This window comes from Dama dama, chromosome 12 (genome assembly GCF_033118175.1).
Source record: "Dama dama isolate Ldn47 chromosome 12, ASM3311817v1, whole genome shotgun sequence".
Taxonomy (NCBI): domain Eukaryota; kingdom Metazoa; phylum Chordata; class Mammalia; order Artiodactyla; family Cervidae; genus Dama; species Dama dama.
In genome coordinates this window covers 83,904,598-83,924,618 of record NC_083692.1, presented here as the reverse complement: position 1 = coordinate 83,924,618, position 20,021 = coordinate 83,904,598, and the positions used below count along the sequence as shown (strand labels likewise).

The 20,021-nt window shown below is 36.4% G+C and overlaps 1 protein-coding gene and 1 pseudogene across 3 annotated transcripts in view; one reads left to right on the top strand and one right to left on the bottom strand.

Annotated features, from left to right (window-relative positions):
- UACA (uveal autoantigen with coiled-coil domains and ankyrin repeats) overlaps window positions 1-20,021 on the bottom strand; it is an 88,177-nt gene that overhangs the window by 41,748 nt on the left and 26,408 nt on the right. For 2 of the 3 annotated variants that reach the window (XM_061157959.1, XM_061157956.1), the window contains exon 2: window positions 1,632-1,765. In XM_061157959.1, the coding sequence (XP_061013942.1) occupies window positions 1,632-1,765 (134 nt within the window). Of the gene's footprint in view, window positions 1-1,631; window positions 1,766-3,942; window positions 4,320-20,021 lie in introns of those variants that run through there. The other variant, XM_061157958.1, reaches the window with a different exon arrangement.
- On the top strand, window positions 11,324-13,669 carry LOC133067426 (ubiquitin-conjugating enzyme E2 N-like; annotated as a pseudogene).

Here is a 20,021-nt window from a genome sequence, read left to right as displayed (position 1 = left end):
AACCAAAAAAAAAAAACCATTCAAAATTAAACTATTTTTATAACTATAGAAAATATATATTTGTAGTATGTCCTGTACTTGACTAAATATAAAATGCTTTAATTAAGAAACACTTTGTGTGTGAATAACAAAAGGAAAATATTTTACCCTATGAATCCTAGAAAGAATTCTACTTCTATAGTGAATACCTCAAAAACTTACACTACTCAAATATGTCATAAACTAAAACTCACAGTTCATCATAAACTAAAGTCCACAGTTCATCATATTATACCAGATTTGCATAACTCTATTAATATAAGTAATTTCCCTCAAAATTGAACCTTAGATCAAAAAAGTCTGAACAAAATCTCAAGTAACCATTCATCCAAAACATTCAAAGCATGGGCAGACAAAACTGAAGCAATAAGGTTTCACTGAAGATTTTCATTGAACTTTTAAAATCATGGCACTCGGGGAAAAAATACGAAAAACAATTTTGATATTAAATTTTTACTATTTATACTGCGAGTCCTATAAATGGCTTAAAATTTAGCAAAAATAGAAGCAGGACTCAAAATAACCAGTTTCTGTAGCTATCAAATTGCCTACTTTACAAAACTGAAACAGTACAAAAAATTGGGACTCCTCAAACTTCAATGTTCTTATAAACAAAGTCATGCTCTGCTATTTTTACTATATTTATGTATCTAAGCATTCTAAGATAGTAACCTACATCAAACATTAACTATTTACTTCCTAATATTCATTTCTATATTTAGTATCTAGTTTCCAGTATTCTAAAAAAAAAAAAAAAAAACTCATCCAAGTATAAGGCAGAGAGGAATTTAAGGAAATGAGACTTTTCACCTCTAACTTTGGAAGGTTTCCCAGATAAGGTCTGAACTGCTGTATTTATAGAGGATAGTAACAGAATCTAGATCTACCCTTTAACCCACTGCTCCCCATCCTCAACATGAAGGGAAATGATGAAGACTAGGAAGAGGTAGAAGAAAAGATACCTGGTTTATAAGCATATAGACAAGCCAGCAGCCTTCAGTAACACAAAACAAAAGGGCAGGATCACTGCCTATATCTCCCTAAGTCACACTAGTTATTCTGCCTCTCTGTTGTCCTAGACATCTTCATTTAAATTAACTACCCCAATACAAAAAATGGATTGGGGTTAAGGGGAAAAGGCAGTGTAATTTATAGAACTCTTCCAAAATAGAAAACTTGCATTTATATCCCAGACTGTGACTTTTAATGAGACTAGACCCCAAGTTATTTAGCCTCTGTAAACTTCTTCCTACTTCTTTCAGAGGGCCACTGTGAGGATCAAAGATGATAAGGAGTATTAAAAAAAAAAGCTTATAAAACAAAATTGCACCAAATAACCCAGGTTGTGATTTGCCATAGGGTCCAAACAACTAGACCACTGGGTGGTATTCTAGTATTCTCTCTCTCACTTTGAAAATCTTTCATATTGAGGACAATTATTAGTCCAAATTGATGAAAGTGATATCTGAAAGATTTTAGAGTGTGGGTTTTGATAAAAATTTTTTAAATTACATGTTGATAACCATAATTCACAAATTTCATTTGTATGCCAAGGGTGTACCCTTGAGAGAATTACCACGAGTAATACTCACGCAGATCTGCCTTCCACATCTAGCTTGCCTGGATTGACTCCCTTTTTAGCAAGGATTGAGGACACTTTTTCTACATCTCCCCTTTCTGCTGCTTTCATCAATCGGTCATCATATTTGTTCCAATCTGCTGCTTGCTACAATAAAGAAAAAAGAAAGTAAACATAGCATACTATATACTATATTAGTATGGCTCTCCAAAGAAGGGGAAACAAGAGAAGGGAAAACAGTGCTGTATAATACATCACTGGGTTCCCAAATGTATCTCAAATCCCTTTCTCCTCACTATTCTAACTTGATGAAAAGAGCCTTTCCAAAACACACAACATACAAGAAATAATTTATATATTATATATTTGAGAAAAAGGGAATTTCTCATGTTTTCTGCCCTGTTTTCTTTGCCTTCAGAGCAAAGAAAGGAAAGGAATTAACTGCTGAATACCTACCATGTGCCAGTATAAATTACTGGAACAACCCTAATAAACTAGATTTATCATCTCTATTTAACAGATGAGAAAAATCAAGGTTCCAGGCATATTAAATGACTTAACAAGCCAAGCCCAATTATGACTTCTCATGACTTCCCAAATCAGTGTGCTTGTTTTCCTGTTCTATAATTCAAGCTTTTGAAATTGGCTCTGGTTACCTATCACCCAAGACCTTCAGAGGCAGTGAAATTCTGTACACATTTAAGAACACCCACCCCTCTCCCCCCAGCATCACTTGCTTAAAAGGTACTATTGGAAATATAATTATAGAAGCAAATTGTACACACATACATGCAATTAAAAAAGCAATCCATTATGCTTATATATTAGGATAAAAAGAAACATCTACATAGAAAAAAAATTTTTTTAAACTCTAAAAATATTAACTACTTAAAAATCCTAAAATTATAGGATCAGAGATGACTTTCATTTTCTTGCTTCTTTACATTCAACATATACTGCTTTTTATAAAAAAAAAAAAAAAAGATGTTTGATTTCAACAAAACAGTGCATATGTATTTCAAAGGAACATTAAAGGCAATTTTTTTTAAAATAGAAAAACATATCAAATGGTATAATTTTAATTATATCAAGATTATCAAGTTTTAATTTGAGAAAATACATTCAAGACATTAGATATTCTGAAGCCAATAACTTTAACCTTTTCTTAGTAAGTAGAAATGTAGAACTCAGAACTAAAATATACATTAAACAAGTAAGGTTTTAGCCTTTTAAAATTCTGTAAACTTATTGCTAAATTCTTCTTTGCTAAGTCCAATATCATTTTTAGAACAAAAAATAATGTACATATCTTTCACTTATCTTACAAAGCAATTCTTACGTCCACAAATACAATAACAAATCTCTGGAGGAAAAAATGAATCACTTTATATAAAGCATATCCTCTAAACGTTTGAGCAATAGGATTATTTTATATCTACTCTCCTCTAAAACAAAACAAAAAAGTAACCAATTTTCTAGCTAAATAAATAATGTATTCATTAAATACTTGAAGTGAAAAATATAAAAACTGAATATGAAAAAAGATAAATTAAAATTTTAACCCACCAATGAAATGTAACATTTCAATGGAATCTGGTTCAAGAAACTACACAGACTTCAGAATTGCTGTCTGCAGTCAAATTTGGAGATGAACTACTTCCTTCTAACTTGAAAAGTTCAAATTATCAACTATGCTATGAGTCCTATGAGCTCGACTTACTGCCTCAATCTAAACAACACTTTCAGCTTCCCCTTTCTTTAGCTTTAAAACAAAACAATCAGTGTGCTGGCTCTAATTTGGGGAGTGGTAGTAGATGCAGGCTTTGTGATTTCAAATGCCTAAGGGATTAAGTCACGTTTAGCACACAAACCCTTGCTCTAAATTGATTAGTTTATCCTTGCAGTTAGAACAATCTCAATTTTATTTTCAAGTAAACTAGCTGGTGGAGAAAGGAGCTATTTAAAACACTAGAACAATTGCAAAATCCGAAAGTAAGGCTCTTTAAAAGATAACTAAGTAAGATTAAAGTCTGGTATTAATCCGGTGATTTTTCAGTTCTACTCTACCAAGCACTTTGGCCCACTGTCAGTTAACAGAAATACTGCTCAATTACTAAAATTCTATTATGAGCTTTTTAAATCCAGAAAAAGAAACAAGCACTTTTGTTTTCGATCACTAGCCCCAGTCTGCTAATCAAATAAACCAGAGAGAATAGAATAAGACAAAGAAACCAATTTTTTTAAAAAGTAGTACATTTTAAAAGAACACAGTTCAGAAAGCCTGGCCAAGACTCTTTTGTTTCACTGACTATAGGGATACCTACTCTGTTCTTAGGAGCACAAGAAAACCAACAGCTCATCATAGACAGGATTTAGTTTCTTGTTGCTAACAGCAAATTAGTTCGCATTAAGTTACAAATCACTGTGGCTCACAGAGCGAGCCCTCAGAGAAACTCCTAACTAGTGACTCAGTCCTTCTTCTTACAGCTCTTCCTGTTCTGCAATCTTCATGCTGAGCTACGCTTAGCTTGGATCTCTAAGGATATTTTCTTCGTCTTCGGAATCCTTCTCCGCCTTCATAACGCTTGAAAATTATCTTCCTTGCAGCGGCAGCACTTGATTAAGAGCAGCCCCAGATCAGGTACTGTAACTCCTCCTATTTGTTATTCTTTAGAAGCTGTCTTTCACCGCCTTCCCTTTTCGGGGACTCCACTGGAAAGCTGGAACAGCACTCTACATCCTGCCGCCTCAACACTGCGGCACAGACCAGCGCCTGTGCACAATAAGGCTGTCCACATCCGAATCATCCCCGAAAACAGTGTGTAGACTGCCTCCCGTTGGTCAGGATCTATTTTAGATTCCATAGGCCTTGACAGCTGAGTGACAGATAGAGAAGAGCAGCTAAGAATATACTGCAAATGCATGCTTCTCCTCTGAGTAATAAACTTAAGGTCTGCGAGGGAAAAATGACTCAAACACATTGTAAAACATGCTTATTATATCAAAGCAACTTGCGTGACATTACAACAATATTGTTAACAGACAAATTTGGTTATTCCCACAAAAAAATATTCTAAACCAGTTTCAGTCTTAGGATCGTCTAAACAGAAGTTATAATGACCTTGATAAACAGAATATAAAATTCTATTTTTGGCAAATAGAATCACACTTTAATTTAAGGAAACACACACACACACAGAAACATGTTCAGATTTTTCTCCATTTTCCTTGTACCCCTCTCAGTCTCGTTCTGCATGCAACCAGGTTTCCGCTTACAACCGCTGCCAGCCTGTCTCCTAACATGTTAAATAAGAAGAGCAGAGCACTGCCAAGACATTAAATAGTCTGCATTATGATGAATACTTTTCAACAAATTTTAAATTTAACTCACTGCTCTTAATTTCCAAGTTTAGCACCCTGCCTGATATAGCAAGTAAATATTTTATCAGTGGAAAATCAAATTATCTGGATTCAGGGATTTTAAAAAACAAGTAAGATGATTAAATATTAAAGGGAGCAAATGTATATTAATCACTGAGCTAGACTGTAAATAAAACTCCACCTGGGGACAAAGTAAACACCCTCTCCACGTTCTCCTCTGTGATGTTTCACCTCCTTGTACCACAACATCCCTTACATTATCAAGGACGGTGACGAGTTTCCACAAGCTCCAGGGATTTTTTTCTGTTCTAGTTCCCCCATTAACACAAGAGTAATTTACACTTCTTCCAAAAAGTCAGATTTGGGAAAACCATTTCATGGGAATGAAAAACAGCCCAACACGACTGTTTACAGGAGGAGGTAAGGGCTATACTACAGATCATGCCACCAGCTAAACTCTGTTATGAATATCATCAAGAAATCCATTTCCTACTATGTAAAATATTAGGGACATATTCTAAGATATATAAGATCACATACCATAATGTATTATTTTTGAAACAACTTTTTTTTTTCCCCAAATCACGTTAGACATCACAATGGATTCTTGGCTGGACCCAGAGACTCTGCCCACTCAATTCCACCCTTCTTCAGGGAAATCTGGGTGGGATAGAACTCAGGTCCTATCCTTTGGTTAACAAAGCAAGCACATTCTTTCTACAAATAGGACAGCAAAGGCAAAGGAAATAAAAAGAAAGGAGGAAATCTGCAAGAAGTAATAAAAGCCATATATGGAGCTGTCTTGTGCTAATAACCAAGGCTCAGGAGACAGGATGTATGGACTCTCCTAAACTGTGGCTATCCTGAACCTCCTCTGTTCCTCAGTCTCCTTTTCCTACTCTCTCTCTCTCCTCCTCAGCTGTTTCCCGAGAGCTCAAGACAAATTCCCACCTCTGCTGCCCCCTGTGCCAATGAGGTTCTTCCCCTACCTTCATTCTAGTTCTTAAACATCACTTCCTCAGAGAACTTCTCAAATACTGTATCGACAGCACTAGCCCCATGCTACCCTTGCCACTCTATATCTTTCTGCCCTGTTTCATCCATCTTCATAATACTTATCAGTATCTGCCAGTATATCGTATGTTTACCCATTTATTAGCCTACTTCCTATTTCTGGTATTTACTTCAAAAATAATCAAAATAACCAGGGGGACAGACTGAATTCAACAGCACATTGAAAGGATTATACACCATGACACCACATACACCAATGCAGGAGACACGGGTTCAATCCCTGGTCTGGGAAAATCCCACATGGCCATGGAGCAACTAACCCTATATGCCACAACTGCTGAGCCCTGCATGCCTGTGCTCCGCAAGAGAAGCCATGACAACGAGCAACCCCTGCACTGCAGCCAGAGAAGAGCCCAAACAGCAGTGAAGGCCCAGCAAAGCCAAAAATAACTAAATCATAACAAAGGAGGAAATCACCTCAACACAATAATAGTTACATATGAAAAGCACACAGGTATCATCATATCCAATGGTGAAACACCTCCTCTAAGATCAGGAACAAAACAAGGATGTTCACTCTTACTACTTTTATTCAACAAAGTATTAGAAGTTCTACCCAGAACAACTAGACCAAAAAAAAAAAAAAGGAAATAAAAGGCATTCAAATTGGAAAGGGAGGAGCAAAATTATATCTGTTTGCAGATGACATAATGTTACATGTTGTTCTTTGTTCTTTAGTTGTTAAGTTGTATGCAACTCTTTTGCAACCCCATTGGACTGTAGACTGCCAGGCTCCTCTGTCCATAGGATTTCCCAGGAAAGAATACTGGAGTGGGTTGCCATTTCCTTCTCCAGGGGATCTTCCTGACCAAAGATCAAACCCATGTCTCCTGTGTTAGCAGGCAGATTCTTTATCACTGAGCCACCTGGGAACCTGATATTATATGCAGAAAATCCTAAAAATTCCACAAGAATAAAAAATTTAGACCTAATCAATGAATTCAGCACAGTTAGAAGTCGCTCAGTCGTGTCCAACTCTTTGCAACCCCATGGACTGTAGCCCACCAGGCTCCTCTGTCCATGGGATTTTCCAGGCATGAATACTGGAGTGGGTTGCCATTTCCTTCTCCAGGGGATCTTCCCAACCCAGGGATCAAACCCGGGTCTCCTGCATTGTAGGCAGACGCTTTACCGTCCAAGCTACCAGGGAAGCCCATACCAGCTGTAAATCCTATACAAAAGCAACGCACAACAATTATGCTTCTACATGCACTAACGAGGAGCAATCCAGAAATGAAACTAAGAAAACAATACCACTTAACAATGGCATCAAAAATAATACAATAATTAGGACTCAATCAATAAAGTGAAAGACTTGTATACCAAAGACTACAAAACGTTGTTGAAAGAAATTAGAGAAGATACAAATAAATGGAAAGACAGAGCATGTTCGACTGGAAGATTTACTATCGTTAATGTCAATACTACTCAAAGCAATTCACAGATTCAATATAATCTCTATCAAAATTCCAAAGGCATTTTTTTTCAGAAATAGAAAAATTCACCTTAAAATTCATATTGACTTTCAAGGGAACCCAAATAGCCAAATAATCTTGAAAAAGAAAAAGTCTGAGGTCTCACCTGTCCTGATTTCAAAATATGTTACAAGGTTACAGTAACCAAAACAGTATAGTATTGTCATGAAAACAGACACACAGATCACTGGGCTTCCCCAGCGGCTCAGACAGTAAAGAACCCACCTGCAATGCAGGAGACCTGGGTTGGACCCCTGGGTTGGGAAGGTCCCCTTGAGGAGGACATGGCAACCCACTCCAGTATTCTTGCCTGCAGAATCCCCATGGACAGAGAAGCCTGGTGGGCTACAGTCCATGGGGTCGCAAAGAGTCAGACATAATTGAGCGACTAAGCACACACACAGCACAGATCAATGAAACAGAATAAAGAACCAGAAATAAACCCTAATATATAAGGTCAAATGATCTTCAACAAGGGTGCTAAGACCAGTTGATGGTGAAAGGACAGTCTCTTCAACAAATTCTGTTGAGAAAACTGGATATCCATGTGCAAAAGAATGAAGATGGACCCTTATCTTATACTATATAGAAAACTTAATTCAAAATGATTAAAGACTAAATTTAAAGACCTAAATTTAACATTCAAATATAAAACTCCTAAAAGAAAATACAGGGAAAAGCTTTATGACTTGGAATTTAACAGTAATGTCTTATATATGACAACAAAAGCACAGGCAACAAAAGCAAAAATGGAACTACATCCAACTTAAAAACTCCTGTACAAAAGACAGAGAATGAGAAAATATTTCCAAATCATGTATCTGATAAACAGTTAATAAGGAGACTATATAAAGAATTGTAACTCAATTATAAAGAAACAAATAACCCAATAAAAAATGGGCCAAGGACTTAAATCAAACTTTCTCCAAAGATGATATATGAATGACCAATAAGCATATAAAAAGATGTTAAACATCATTAAATTAGAAATACAAATCAAATCATAATAACATATCACTTCACACCCATTAGGATGGCTACTATCAAAAAATTAGAAAATGATAAGTGCTGCTAAGGATGTGGAGAAATCTGAACCCTTCCCATAGATGGTGGAAAAATTTGAACCCTTCCCACAGTTGGTGGGAATGAACATGGTGCAACCACTACAGAAAACAAGATGAAGATTCCTCAAAAAATTAAAAATAGAACTACCATACAATCCACTAATCCTTTTTCTGGGTATATATCTGAATGGATTGAAAGTAGAGTCTCAAAGAGGTATCTGCACACCCATGTTCACTGTAGCATTATTCACAATAGCCAAGAGGTGGAAGCAACTCAAATGTCCATTGATAGATGAATTGATAAACAAAATGTGGTATATACATGCAATGGAATAGGAATCAGGCATAAAAAGGAAGGAAATTTTTCACATGTTACACCACAGATGAATCTTAACTTTATGCTAAGTGAAACAAACTCCAGCCCTCCAAAGACAACTACTGTATGATTCCACTTATGAGGTATCCAAAGCAGTCAAATTCAGAGAAACAAAACATAGAATGGATTAGGGGAAAGAGGGAAATGGGGAGTTGCTATTTAATGAATATATTTTAGCATTTCAGATTTATAAGATGAAAATTTTCTGGTGATAATTTGCATAACAGTATGAATATACTTAACACTACTGAAATGTTCACTTAAAAATGGTTAAGATGGTAAATTGTCTGTGCTTTTTACCACAATTAAAAATAAAACAAAAGAAATGCAATCTCACAATATCATTAGCATGCTTTATATTAATTAATAAACTTTTAAAAACAAAATTAAGAGGGTGAAGATACAGATGAAATGAGATTGACCACAGGTCAATAATTATTAAAGCTGAGTTATAGGTTCATCAGGGCTTTGCTATGCTAAACTATTCTCTAAACTTCTGTGTTTCATGCACTTTTGACACTTGGTCCAATAAATTTGGTTGATGCATACATTTCTAAACTATATTACATGCCTCTTACCAAGGCCCTTGATTAAACTGGCAGGAAACACAGTATATCCTTTCCACTCAGTCCTCTCTGGATTAAAATGAAGCCATTTTCATTCACAGCCATATACTTACAAGATAAGTCCTGTGCTACTGAATGAAAGCTTTCTGAAAAGAAGCAATTTTTTTTAAAAAAAAGCATTAAATGTTTACCACATATTATAATAAATATATTTCTGTACTTCAGTACTGTACTATTTCAAAAGAAGCTATTCATTAAACTCAGAATGTACCAAGCCAACACATCTATGGTAAAAATCAAAATACAGTTGTTTCTAGAGAATAAATAAAACATTCTAACACAAAGTATTCTAGGTAGACCTAAAGAGATGATATCTTTAAACACTAAATCACCATAAAGAAAATCACTTAAAAGTTTTGACAGTGATTTCCTCATATTAGCATGAACTGCAAATTCACAACTTTTCAGAAATTAAATGAAATTTTTAAAGTATTTAAGTAATACATCTCTAATGTATAAAATCTATAATACATTTAACTTTACATATAAAAATGGAAATTCCACATGCAGAAAAAAAAATTACTAAAAATTTTGTATACTAACCTCTAATTTCTTCTCTGTTAAAAGGTCTAGTCAAGATTTTTAAATGTAAATGAGTCCAACAGTTGCTTCATTTATTCAATATTTAGGATAAAAGGTCTCTTGAGAAGTACTTTATAGAAGCAAATAAGCAAGTAGACTTTAAAATATATGCAAATTCATATAAAGTATTTATATATTTAAGGGGTAGACTCAACAGATCACAGGTAATATTATTTGAAGACCAGTTTTAGCCTAAAGGCCATTCTAGATGCTTTATCCAAAAGAGAAACATACACAAAACTTTCACAGATTACCACAAAACTTTCATAGAAAACTGCTTAAAACCAAGAAAAGTCATGCTAAATAAAAGTACCTAATTCACAGTTGTTCATCATTTTAGTGTTGCAGACCCTTTCAAGAATCAGATGAAAGGAATGGATGGTCTTTTTAAAAGTATATATAAGCACATAATCAAAATAATTTACATTTATTTTTGGAGGGTCACTGATCTCTCTACAAATATGGAATCCATGAACCCCAAGTCAAAAACCACTAACACAGATAAGGAGAAGCAGCAAAGAGTTCTGTCTTTCATATAATATTTCTAAAATACTGAATAACTGTCAGAAGATGGGATAATTTATTCTGTTCAGTAAAAATTTACCAAGCATTATGTGTACAGGGATATATTTAAATACTTGATTCAGGATTTAAATATACATGATCATTTGGTATGTGCTATGGCACATGTCAGGTGCAGGATATGAAACAGGGAACGAAACACACATGAGACCTGGCCTCAGGCAATTCACAGGAATAAAACCCAGTTATTTTCTTCAATTGCTCTCACAATATGAAAAAGATACATATGTAAACATGCAAATAATCATAATACAATGCTATCTATGTTCTATGCTCAGATGCTCAGTTGTGTCTGACTCTTTGTGACCCCATGGACTGTTGCCCGCCAGGTTCCTTTATGGGATTCTCCCAGCAAGAATACTGGAGTGGGGTGTTCATACACTGCTGTAATATTACATTAATTACATGGAAGGTATAGAAGTACAGCAAAAGAGAGAAAATCAGAAAAAAAAATTTGTAGAAAAAAAAGTAGATAGTTTAGCAAACTATATACTAAAAGATGAGAAGGGAGACAAGATCAGAGGCCAAACTCGGGATCTAACAAGATGGCCGGGCTGCCCCAAAAGATTATCAAGGAAACCCAGCATCTGCTGGCAGAACCAGTTCCTGGCATAAAGAGAACCAGATAAAAGCAATGCCTGTTATTTTCATGTGGTCACTGCTGGCCCACAGGAGTCCCCCTTTGAGGAAAGGACTTTTAAACTTGAACAATTCCTTCCAGAAGAATACCCAATGACAGACCCTAAAGTATGTTTTATAACCAAAATTTATCATCCTAATGTAGACAAGCTGGGAAGAATATGTTTAGATATGGTGAATAAGTGGTCCCCAGCACTGCAGATATGAACAGTTCTGCCATGGATCCTGGCTTTGTTAAGTGCTTCCAAACCAGATAATCCATTAGCAAACAGTATAAGAGCAGCGGAAGGCCAACCAAGCCCAAGCTACTGAAACAGCCAGAGCATGACTAGGCTATACGCCATGAATAATATTTACATTGATCTGAGCATCAAGTCTGCATGACTTCTGTTCTGCCAAGACTTCTTCCTTTTTTGTTTGCATTTAATGGACACAGTCTTAAAAACATTACAGAATAAAAGCCCAGACAGCTTCAGTCCTTTGGTGATTAAATGTACATTAGCAAATCTATGTCTTGCCCTGATTCACTGCTGTAAAGCCTGAGCAGAGGCTTACAAGTACCATCTGGATGTTGCAAAACATTCAAAAGCAGTGACCCCTCTCTGCTTTTATTCATTTCCCCCATCAATGGTTTAAATAGAAAGCACTGTGAATAAAGGTAGTTGTCAGGGTTAGCAGCAGGGGTGCGGGTGTTGTACTTTATTTTTTTGGTGGGGGAGAAAGTAGTTTTAGTTTATTTTATGAGTTCCTTTCTCCAGTCTTATGGTGATCTAACTGCATTGGGTAAAAACAGCTAGCCAGTTTTTTAGAATATGCTCTCCAGCCAAGTCTAACTTTATTTAGACACTGTAGATGGACAAGCTCTATTGTTTGAACCAAAATGGAAACATTAAACAAATATCACAGCCCCTATTAGTAACACTGTGACCCTCCTGTCAAGTGTAGAATTCTCCTTTCAAGAAAAACCTTGTGATCATTTTGTGCGGCTTGTCTGAAAACTTTTGCAAATCTTATGTTTTAGTAAAATATTTTCTAAAAAAATTATTCTAAAAATTATTCTAAAAAATAAAAATTTTTATTCTAAAAAATTCTAAAAATTTTTTATTCTAAAAAATTATTTTATTCTAAATACATATTCTAAAAAAATAAAAAAGATGAGTAGAAAAATCACCAGGTTTGAAATACCACCACAAATTAGGAAATTAAACAAAGCTTGTAGACAAAGCACTTCATCATATTGTAATTAAAAAATCTGTTCACATATGACTGTCATATACACATCTGCAACCGAGGCTTCTCTAAGCTTCAGGCCCACATATTCAAATACCTTTGTGACAATTCGTCTTCAGTGTCTTAAAAGTACCTCCATGTTTCAAACTATAAACATGTTCCTCCTGAAGCTTGATCTTACTCCAACTTTCACTAATATCATCCATCTAGTTGTACAAGACGGAAATATAGAGATGAGTCTTGACACCTGACCCTCCTGTTCCCCTGGCACCAAATCTCAGAGACTTTACCTCCCCATTATTCAAATCCACCTGCTCATCTCCATGTCTACCGACATCACCCTACTTCAAGTTAGCACCATCCTTCACCAGGATTACTGCATTAATGTCCTAAACAGTCTGTCCAGATTCATTCCAGCCCCTTCCCTTGTATTCGCCACACTGTAGCCAAAGTGATTTTCAGAATGAAAACCAAGTCACACCACCAGCACTCCCTTTCAAGCACCCTCTGCCACCTCACTTAATATCTTTCAGTAGTTTCCTACTCTTGGAGGAGAAAAACAAATTCCTTCATGACGTCTTGTTGTTCAGTTGCTTAGTCATGTCCGACTCTTTGCAACCTCACGGACTGTAGCACACCAGGCTATGCTCATGATGTCTACAAATCCCTGAAAAGTGTTATCCCCACTACCTTCTTCAGCCTCCTCATATTGAAATGCTAACTGATTCTCATATTATTTATGCAGAAACTGAGTCACTGGGAGATTATGGGATTTTGTATAAGGCAATTGCAGTTAGCTGCAGAATGATTAGAGAATTCTTTTGTTAGACTTATCCAGTGGTTTCTACTAATTAAGAAATTTCAACTTCTCAAATCATCTGAAAATAAATCTTTGACATAAAAATGCAAGTATCTTTAAAAAAAGTAAGCATCATAAACTTAGATGTCCTTTACATCAAAAAAATAAAAAATAAAAACTTCCATATTTGCAGATACAAACTTTAATGAAGCACCTAATAATATGTCAGGCATGGCACCAGAGATATAGAAGTTAATAAGATAGCCAAAATCTCTCTTTTTTAAACCACTTTATTAAAGTATAATTGACATGTAAAAAGCAATACATATTTAGAGTACATAACTCAATGAGTTTAAGGCTTCCACGGTACCCTACAATTATCACCATTCTCGTTACTAAACCCAAGACAAGCCCTGCCACAACCGAACAGCAGAAAGCAAAGCTCATGAAGCATAAACATTCCTTGAAGATTAGGCTGCACAATTAAGAACTGTTCTACAGTTCACTGGATTGATGATGGCTAGAAATATTTCCCCCATTCCATTTAGTCCAAAGGTTATTTACTCTTCTTTCTTATATAACAGCAAGTTAGAGCTTACATAACAAAAAAAGAAAAAAAAAAGAATGTTAAAATAAAACAGGAAAACAAAAGCTGTGCATCCAGTATCTTTCTCCTACATTCCAGACTCTCTTCCCTTTCTGATTTTTCCTTTTCCTTATTTAATTAGGCCCCATTTTATCTACTCAAGTCTTCCACTATATGATCTGAAAGTACTATTTAGTCAGGACTCAATGGAACAATTAGAGGAAGGGAAAAATTTATCCTGTCAACCATTTTTCTGACCAAGACATTAACAGGCTAAATCCTGCTTTACTGAATTTCTCTACATAAAAATGTCAAGAAAAAACAACAATTATTGTTGTTATTACTTAAATAAAAAATCTAATATCTTAAATACTGAAGGTGCTATAAAATTTTAAAAATAAATATAATAACTTTAAACAAACTACAGTCTAAAAGACTCAGCACTGCCTTGATAAGATTTCCTCACCACTCCGTTTCATTCTATTCTAGTCTTAGTCTGTCGTATAAATACCAGACTGTCTACCACTAACTATTGCAGGTATTTGCTTCTTTATTAGAGCTGTCTAGGGGCCCAAAAGAGGTTGTTTAAAATAGATAGGAAATTGCCTCTCCAATTTTAATAAGTATCATTTATTTAATAATATTACGTATTTCACCCTTCCTGTTTTATTTTAACATTCTTCTGGCAACAGAAGAAGCATCAAATTCTAAAGTAAATATATACATAGATCTTGAACACAACAAATGATAAATATGTATCATACAAGAATAGAGCTCTTAGGCTGGATATATAAGATCTTATTTAAGATCCCTTTTAAAATGCTAGGCAATTGGTTATTTGGGAGAAAATTTTAGAGAAAAGTGTATTCAAATTAGAGTTCTATAAACATCTAAGTGTCATGAGTGAATTTTTTTCAGTATAAAGGTAAAAACCAAGAAGGGTCTATTATGCCTCCTACCCTACCTTACACACACCAATGAACACAGTAATACCTCTGATGAGTTTTAACAAACATTTCTGCTAATGTCTGAAAACAGGACAGATTTAGGAAACAGTCTATGTTTATTCTTGACAAAGTAAAAAGCAAAACAGATACACTTATAAAAGAGCCTCTGATGACTACCGTGAAAAATAAGAGATATTTTTGTTTCTTTGGTTTTCTATTTATTCTTGGCTTTGCAGAGAAACAGCTAAATAAAAATATGTTTGCTAGAACTAAAAAGACCCTTTGAGAATTAAACTGATAATAAATCTTACCCTACTAGCTGGTATTTTTAAAATTGAAAGTTGGAAATACAAAGATATGTACAGACAGAGGGTCATAAGAAAATACATGTTTTTACAAACACATTAGAAGTTAACTGCTTTTCTTTTTAATTATGAAAAGGATAATAGTTCTACACATATGCCTAACTCTTCCTGCATGGTTATTTTACAGAGGATTTGCTCCCAATGAGTCTTAATATGTTTCTCCTCATTAAAAATACATGACCAAATTAATAATGAAGAAGAATGAATACTCTCATGATATTTAAGTATACAATAATAAAACACAGCATTTAAAATAAAGATTCAATTTCAAAATTCTTTAAGAACTACTTCTAAGTGCTTTATATACATAATTGTTACACTACAAGAAAAACTCTCTAAGTCACATTGTTATTTCTACTTTCCAAACAGGGCATTAAAGAAACTAAGCAACTGATGGTGTTAGATTGGGCAGCTACTATTAATTCCCTCCTCTCCTGTAAACCCATCCTTTGCAATATGACTTTGCCATGATTCTCATCAAAAGATGGCATTTATTTTCTCATCCCTTAAATCTGGGCTGGACTTGACAAGTTGAACTGTGGCAGAAGTGATCTTGTAGAACATTGAATCGAAGTCTCAAGAGACCCTGCAGCTTCCCCTCTGGGGCTGCTGCTGACACAGGGTAAGCAAGCTAGCCTCCTAGAGCATGAGAGATCTTATGAGAGAAAGAGCCCAACCACCCAGTCATGCAATCTAGCAAAAACTGCCAGACACATTAGCATGGCCAACTTAGACCACCCAGCCTTAGAGGCACTACCAGATGACTTGGCAGCCTCATCTGCCAAGATTACTCATAGTAATCCCAGACAAGACCAGTGGAACAACCAAGCAGCAGAACCCAGCCCAAACTGCTGACCTACGGAGTCAGCAGCAAGTAAAATAGCTGTTGTTTTAAACCACTACATTTAAACCGAGGACTGTCTGAATCCAGGGCCTGGACTCTCTCTACTAACCAAAGCTGCAATTTATTACTTGGTTGGGAAACAAATGCATCTTGTAGTCTGATTCAGTTTTACAGATAAAAGAGCAAATTAAAAAACAGATTACTTTTTTTTTTAATCCATTATCTAAAAAAGGGGGGTGAGCTGGACATAGAAATACACCTTTTTACCATCTTAAAAGAAGGAAAATAGATACAAACAATGAATTCTGCAATTGTAATAATATGAAGCTGACAAAATTTTGTACAAAAAATACTTTCTATTCATTCCCAAAGATAGACAAGTATTCATTTAAAAACTAACAGCATTCATATATATTTTGTCCATAAAAACTGAATTCAGCAACTGATCTAAGAGCAAATTTGAATGTCTATGCAATCAAAAGTTAAGAAATTACTAAATTTTATGAAACTAGTTAAATCTGTGGCTTTCAAAAACAAAACATTGCTACTGTAATGTTTAATAAGTATACATTCATACTTGAATGGAAATATTGAGCTAGGAATGAACTATAACAAAGCAAGAACCACAAGCAGCATTTCTATGTATTCTTTAAGCATTGGCAAGCACTTGCTATAAAGGGTTAGATGGTATTTAAGGATTTGCAAGCCATGCAGTCTCTGTTTTAACTATTCAACTCTGTCACAGTAGAATGAAAACAGCCACAGACAATATACAAAAAATAAGCACTGCTGTGTTACAATAAAACTTTATTTATAAAAAACAAGCAGTGGGCCACAGTTGCCAACCTCTGTTTTAGATGCTCAAACATCCTCAGTTTATTAGTTGTCATCAAACTAATTTGTTTGCTGCCTTATTATGAGATTTATTAGAAAGTACCTTCTGTATTCATATTCCACTCTCTTCAAAACAGCACTATATGTGTGTGTGTGTGTATATATATATATATACACATACATATATATATGTGGGTAAATTTTATAGGGCAACTTGGCTCAGCTATGATGTCCAGTTGTTTGGTCACACATGAGTCTAGATGTTGCTATGAAGGTATTTTGTAGATGTAATTAACATCTGAAATCAGCTGACCTGAGGTAAAGGAGATAACCCTTGATAATGTAGGGTAGGACCTCATCCAATCACTTGAAAACCTAAAAAGCAAGATCAGAAAACTTCGAGAGAATAAGCAATCCTGCTTCATGGCTATAGCACAGAAATCCTGCCTGAGTTCCCAGCCTGCTGGCCTGCCTTACAAATCAGATTTTTCAGTCCCATATTCATGTAGGCTAACTCCTTAAAGTAAATAAGTATCTCTCTCTTAGATACAGATATCTTTGAGATATAGATACCTAGATATCTTCTATTCTGTTTCTCTGGAGAACCCTACCTGATACAATAATAGGGTTTTCCTAGTGGCTCAGCCTATGGGGTCGCAGAGTTGGACACGACTGAAGCGACTTAGCAGCAGCAGCAGTGGCAAAGAATCCACCTGCAATGCAGGAGACCCAGGTTTGATTCCTGGGTCAGGAAGATGCCCTGGAGAAGGGAATTGCTACCCACTCCAACATTCTTGCCTGGAGAATCCTATGGACAGAGGATCCTGGCAGGCTACAGTCCATGGGTTGCAGAGTTGAACATGACTGAGCAGCTAACACTTCACTTTTACATACTCCCACTGTATATGCCAATCACAATTCCAGTCTTTTCACCAAGTTGCCTAATATTTTACACCTAACATTTTTGTTTACCACTACATTATGTGGTTTGCCCTTACAGCTTCCTTGCTTCAGCCCCCTGGCCTCCATGCCTACATAATTTTATTTTTGGTGGTACTGGTATTAAAGGTAGCACCCCACTTCTGGTTCCAGTTCCTGCAGTGTTCATTTTGTTGTAATAATTAGCTCCGAATTTCAGTGGTTTCTCAGAATAACAAACTTGTATGTCCTATTAACATTATGTTGCAGACTGTGGGTCAGCTCTGTAGAAATAGCCTGTGATGCCCCTCCAGAACCAAGGCTGAAGGAACACCCCTTATAGGAAACATGGCAGTCTCTTGATAAAGTATTGAAACAAGAAGGCTGGCCCAAATTTGGCCACAGCACATGACAAGCTGCTCCTGCTGCTGCTAAGTCGCTTCAGTCGTGTCCGACTCTGTGCAACCCCATAGACGGCAGCCCACCAGGCTCCCCTGTCCCTGGGATTCTCCAGGCAAGAACACTGGAGTGGGTTGCCAGTTCCTTCTTCAATGCATGAAAGTGAAAAGTGAAAAGTGAAAGTGAAGTTGCTCTGTCGTGTCTGACTCTTAGTGACCCCATGGACTGCAGCCTACCAGGCTCCTCCATCCATGGGATTTTCCAGGCAAGAGTACTGGAGTGGGTGCCATTGCCTTCTCCTGCATATGACATGAGCAGTCCCCAAATCAATAACCATGGGAGGTAGAGTCTTTGTGAGGTATGCAAAAGTCATACATGTGGGGACACACACACACACACACACACACACACACATATGATCATCTTTGAGGAAGTAGGGGATTGGATAATCTCAAATAATAATACTGTCTACCACAACTTCCTTCCATAGTTTTGGATAATGTACGAAAAATTAGAGTATCCTTTTTAAAATTTAAGGTCATTATTACCTTAATGTTGTTGTTTAGTTGCTAAGTTGTGTCTGACTCTTCTGCGACCCCATGAACTAATGAGAGCCACCAAGTGGGAGAGGAGCATCTAAAGTTACATGACTGATCCCTGAGGCTGTGAGGTCTGAGCTAGTTCTGGGTAGTGCCTACACTGAGTTATATTATAGGACACCCAGCTGGCACCCACAGAGAACTGCTTGGTGTGGAAAAAACCCACACATACTTGGGAATACAAAACTATTCAGTGAGTTGTGAGTAAAGGAAACAAATGTTTTCCTTTCACCCAGTAAACTCTTTCAGTGGAACAAAGTGGCTTGGAGGGTAACTCCCCACAGGAAGAGACGAAGGATGTGGTGCCACAGAAGCCTGATAAGCTCAAGATAATTGTACTGATGTCTAGAGAAAAATGCATTTCTCAAAGAATTGAGGATGTAGTTCATAGCACATGGATCTGACTGAAATCAAATATATAAAAAGACAAAAGACAACTTCCAAAACAATCCCCAGCCTGAGGTAAGGGTCTATTACTCTTCTAGATCATCTTGGGTCCCCGAGTTTCTCTAAGTGAGAGGCAGGCCAGGAAAGTTGCTCAACACTTACCTCATTCCCCAGCTGAGAAGGGTATACCCTCCAATACTGTTCCAATATGGATGAGTATGATATATTAAAGGAAACACTTCACAGAAGGCATAGCCAAAGGCCACGGAAAATGATGAACGAGGGAGCCTCACACAGGAGCACAACCAGGGCCTAGTCAAGGAGCATCCCCTAGTGCAAAGAAAAGGAGGCCTTGCTATATTTACCCAAGAATATTCTTATAATTGGGGCTTCCAGGTGGTGCAGTGGTAAAGAGGCCACCTGCCAGTGCAGGAGGCACAAGAGATGTGGGTTCAACCCCTGGGTCAGGAAGATGCCCGAGAGAAGGAAATGGCAACCCACCCCAGTATTCTTTCTGGGAAATCCCATGGACAGACAAGCCTGGCGGGCTATAGCCCACGGTGTCTCAAAGAGTCAGTCTCTCTCTCTCTCTCTCTCTCTCTCTCTCTCTCACACACACAATTGCCAGCATCCAGTACCCTGGCAATTGTAAGAATGTGTTGCTCTGGCTTCCTGGTACCTCAATTGGTGAAGAAT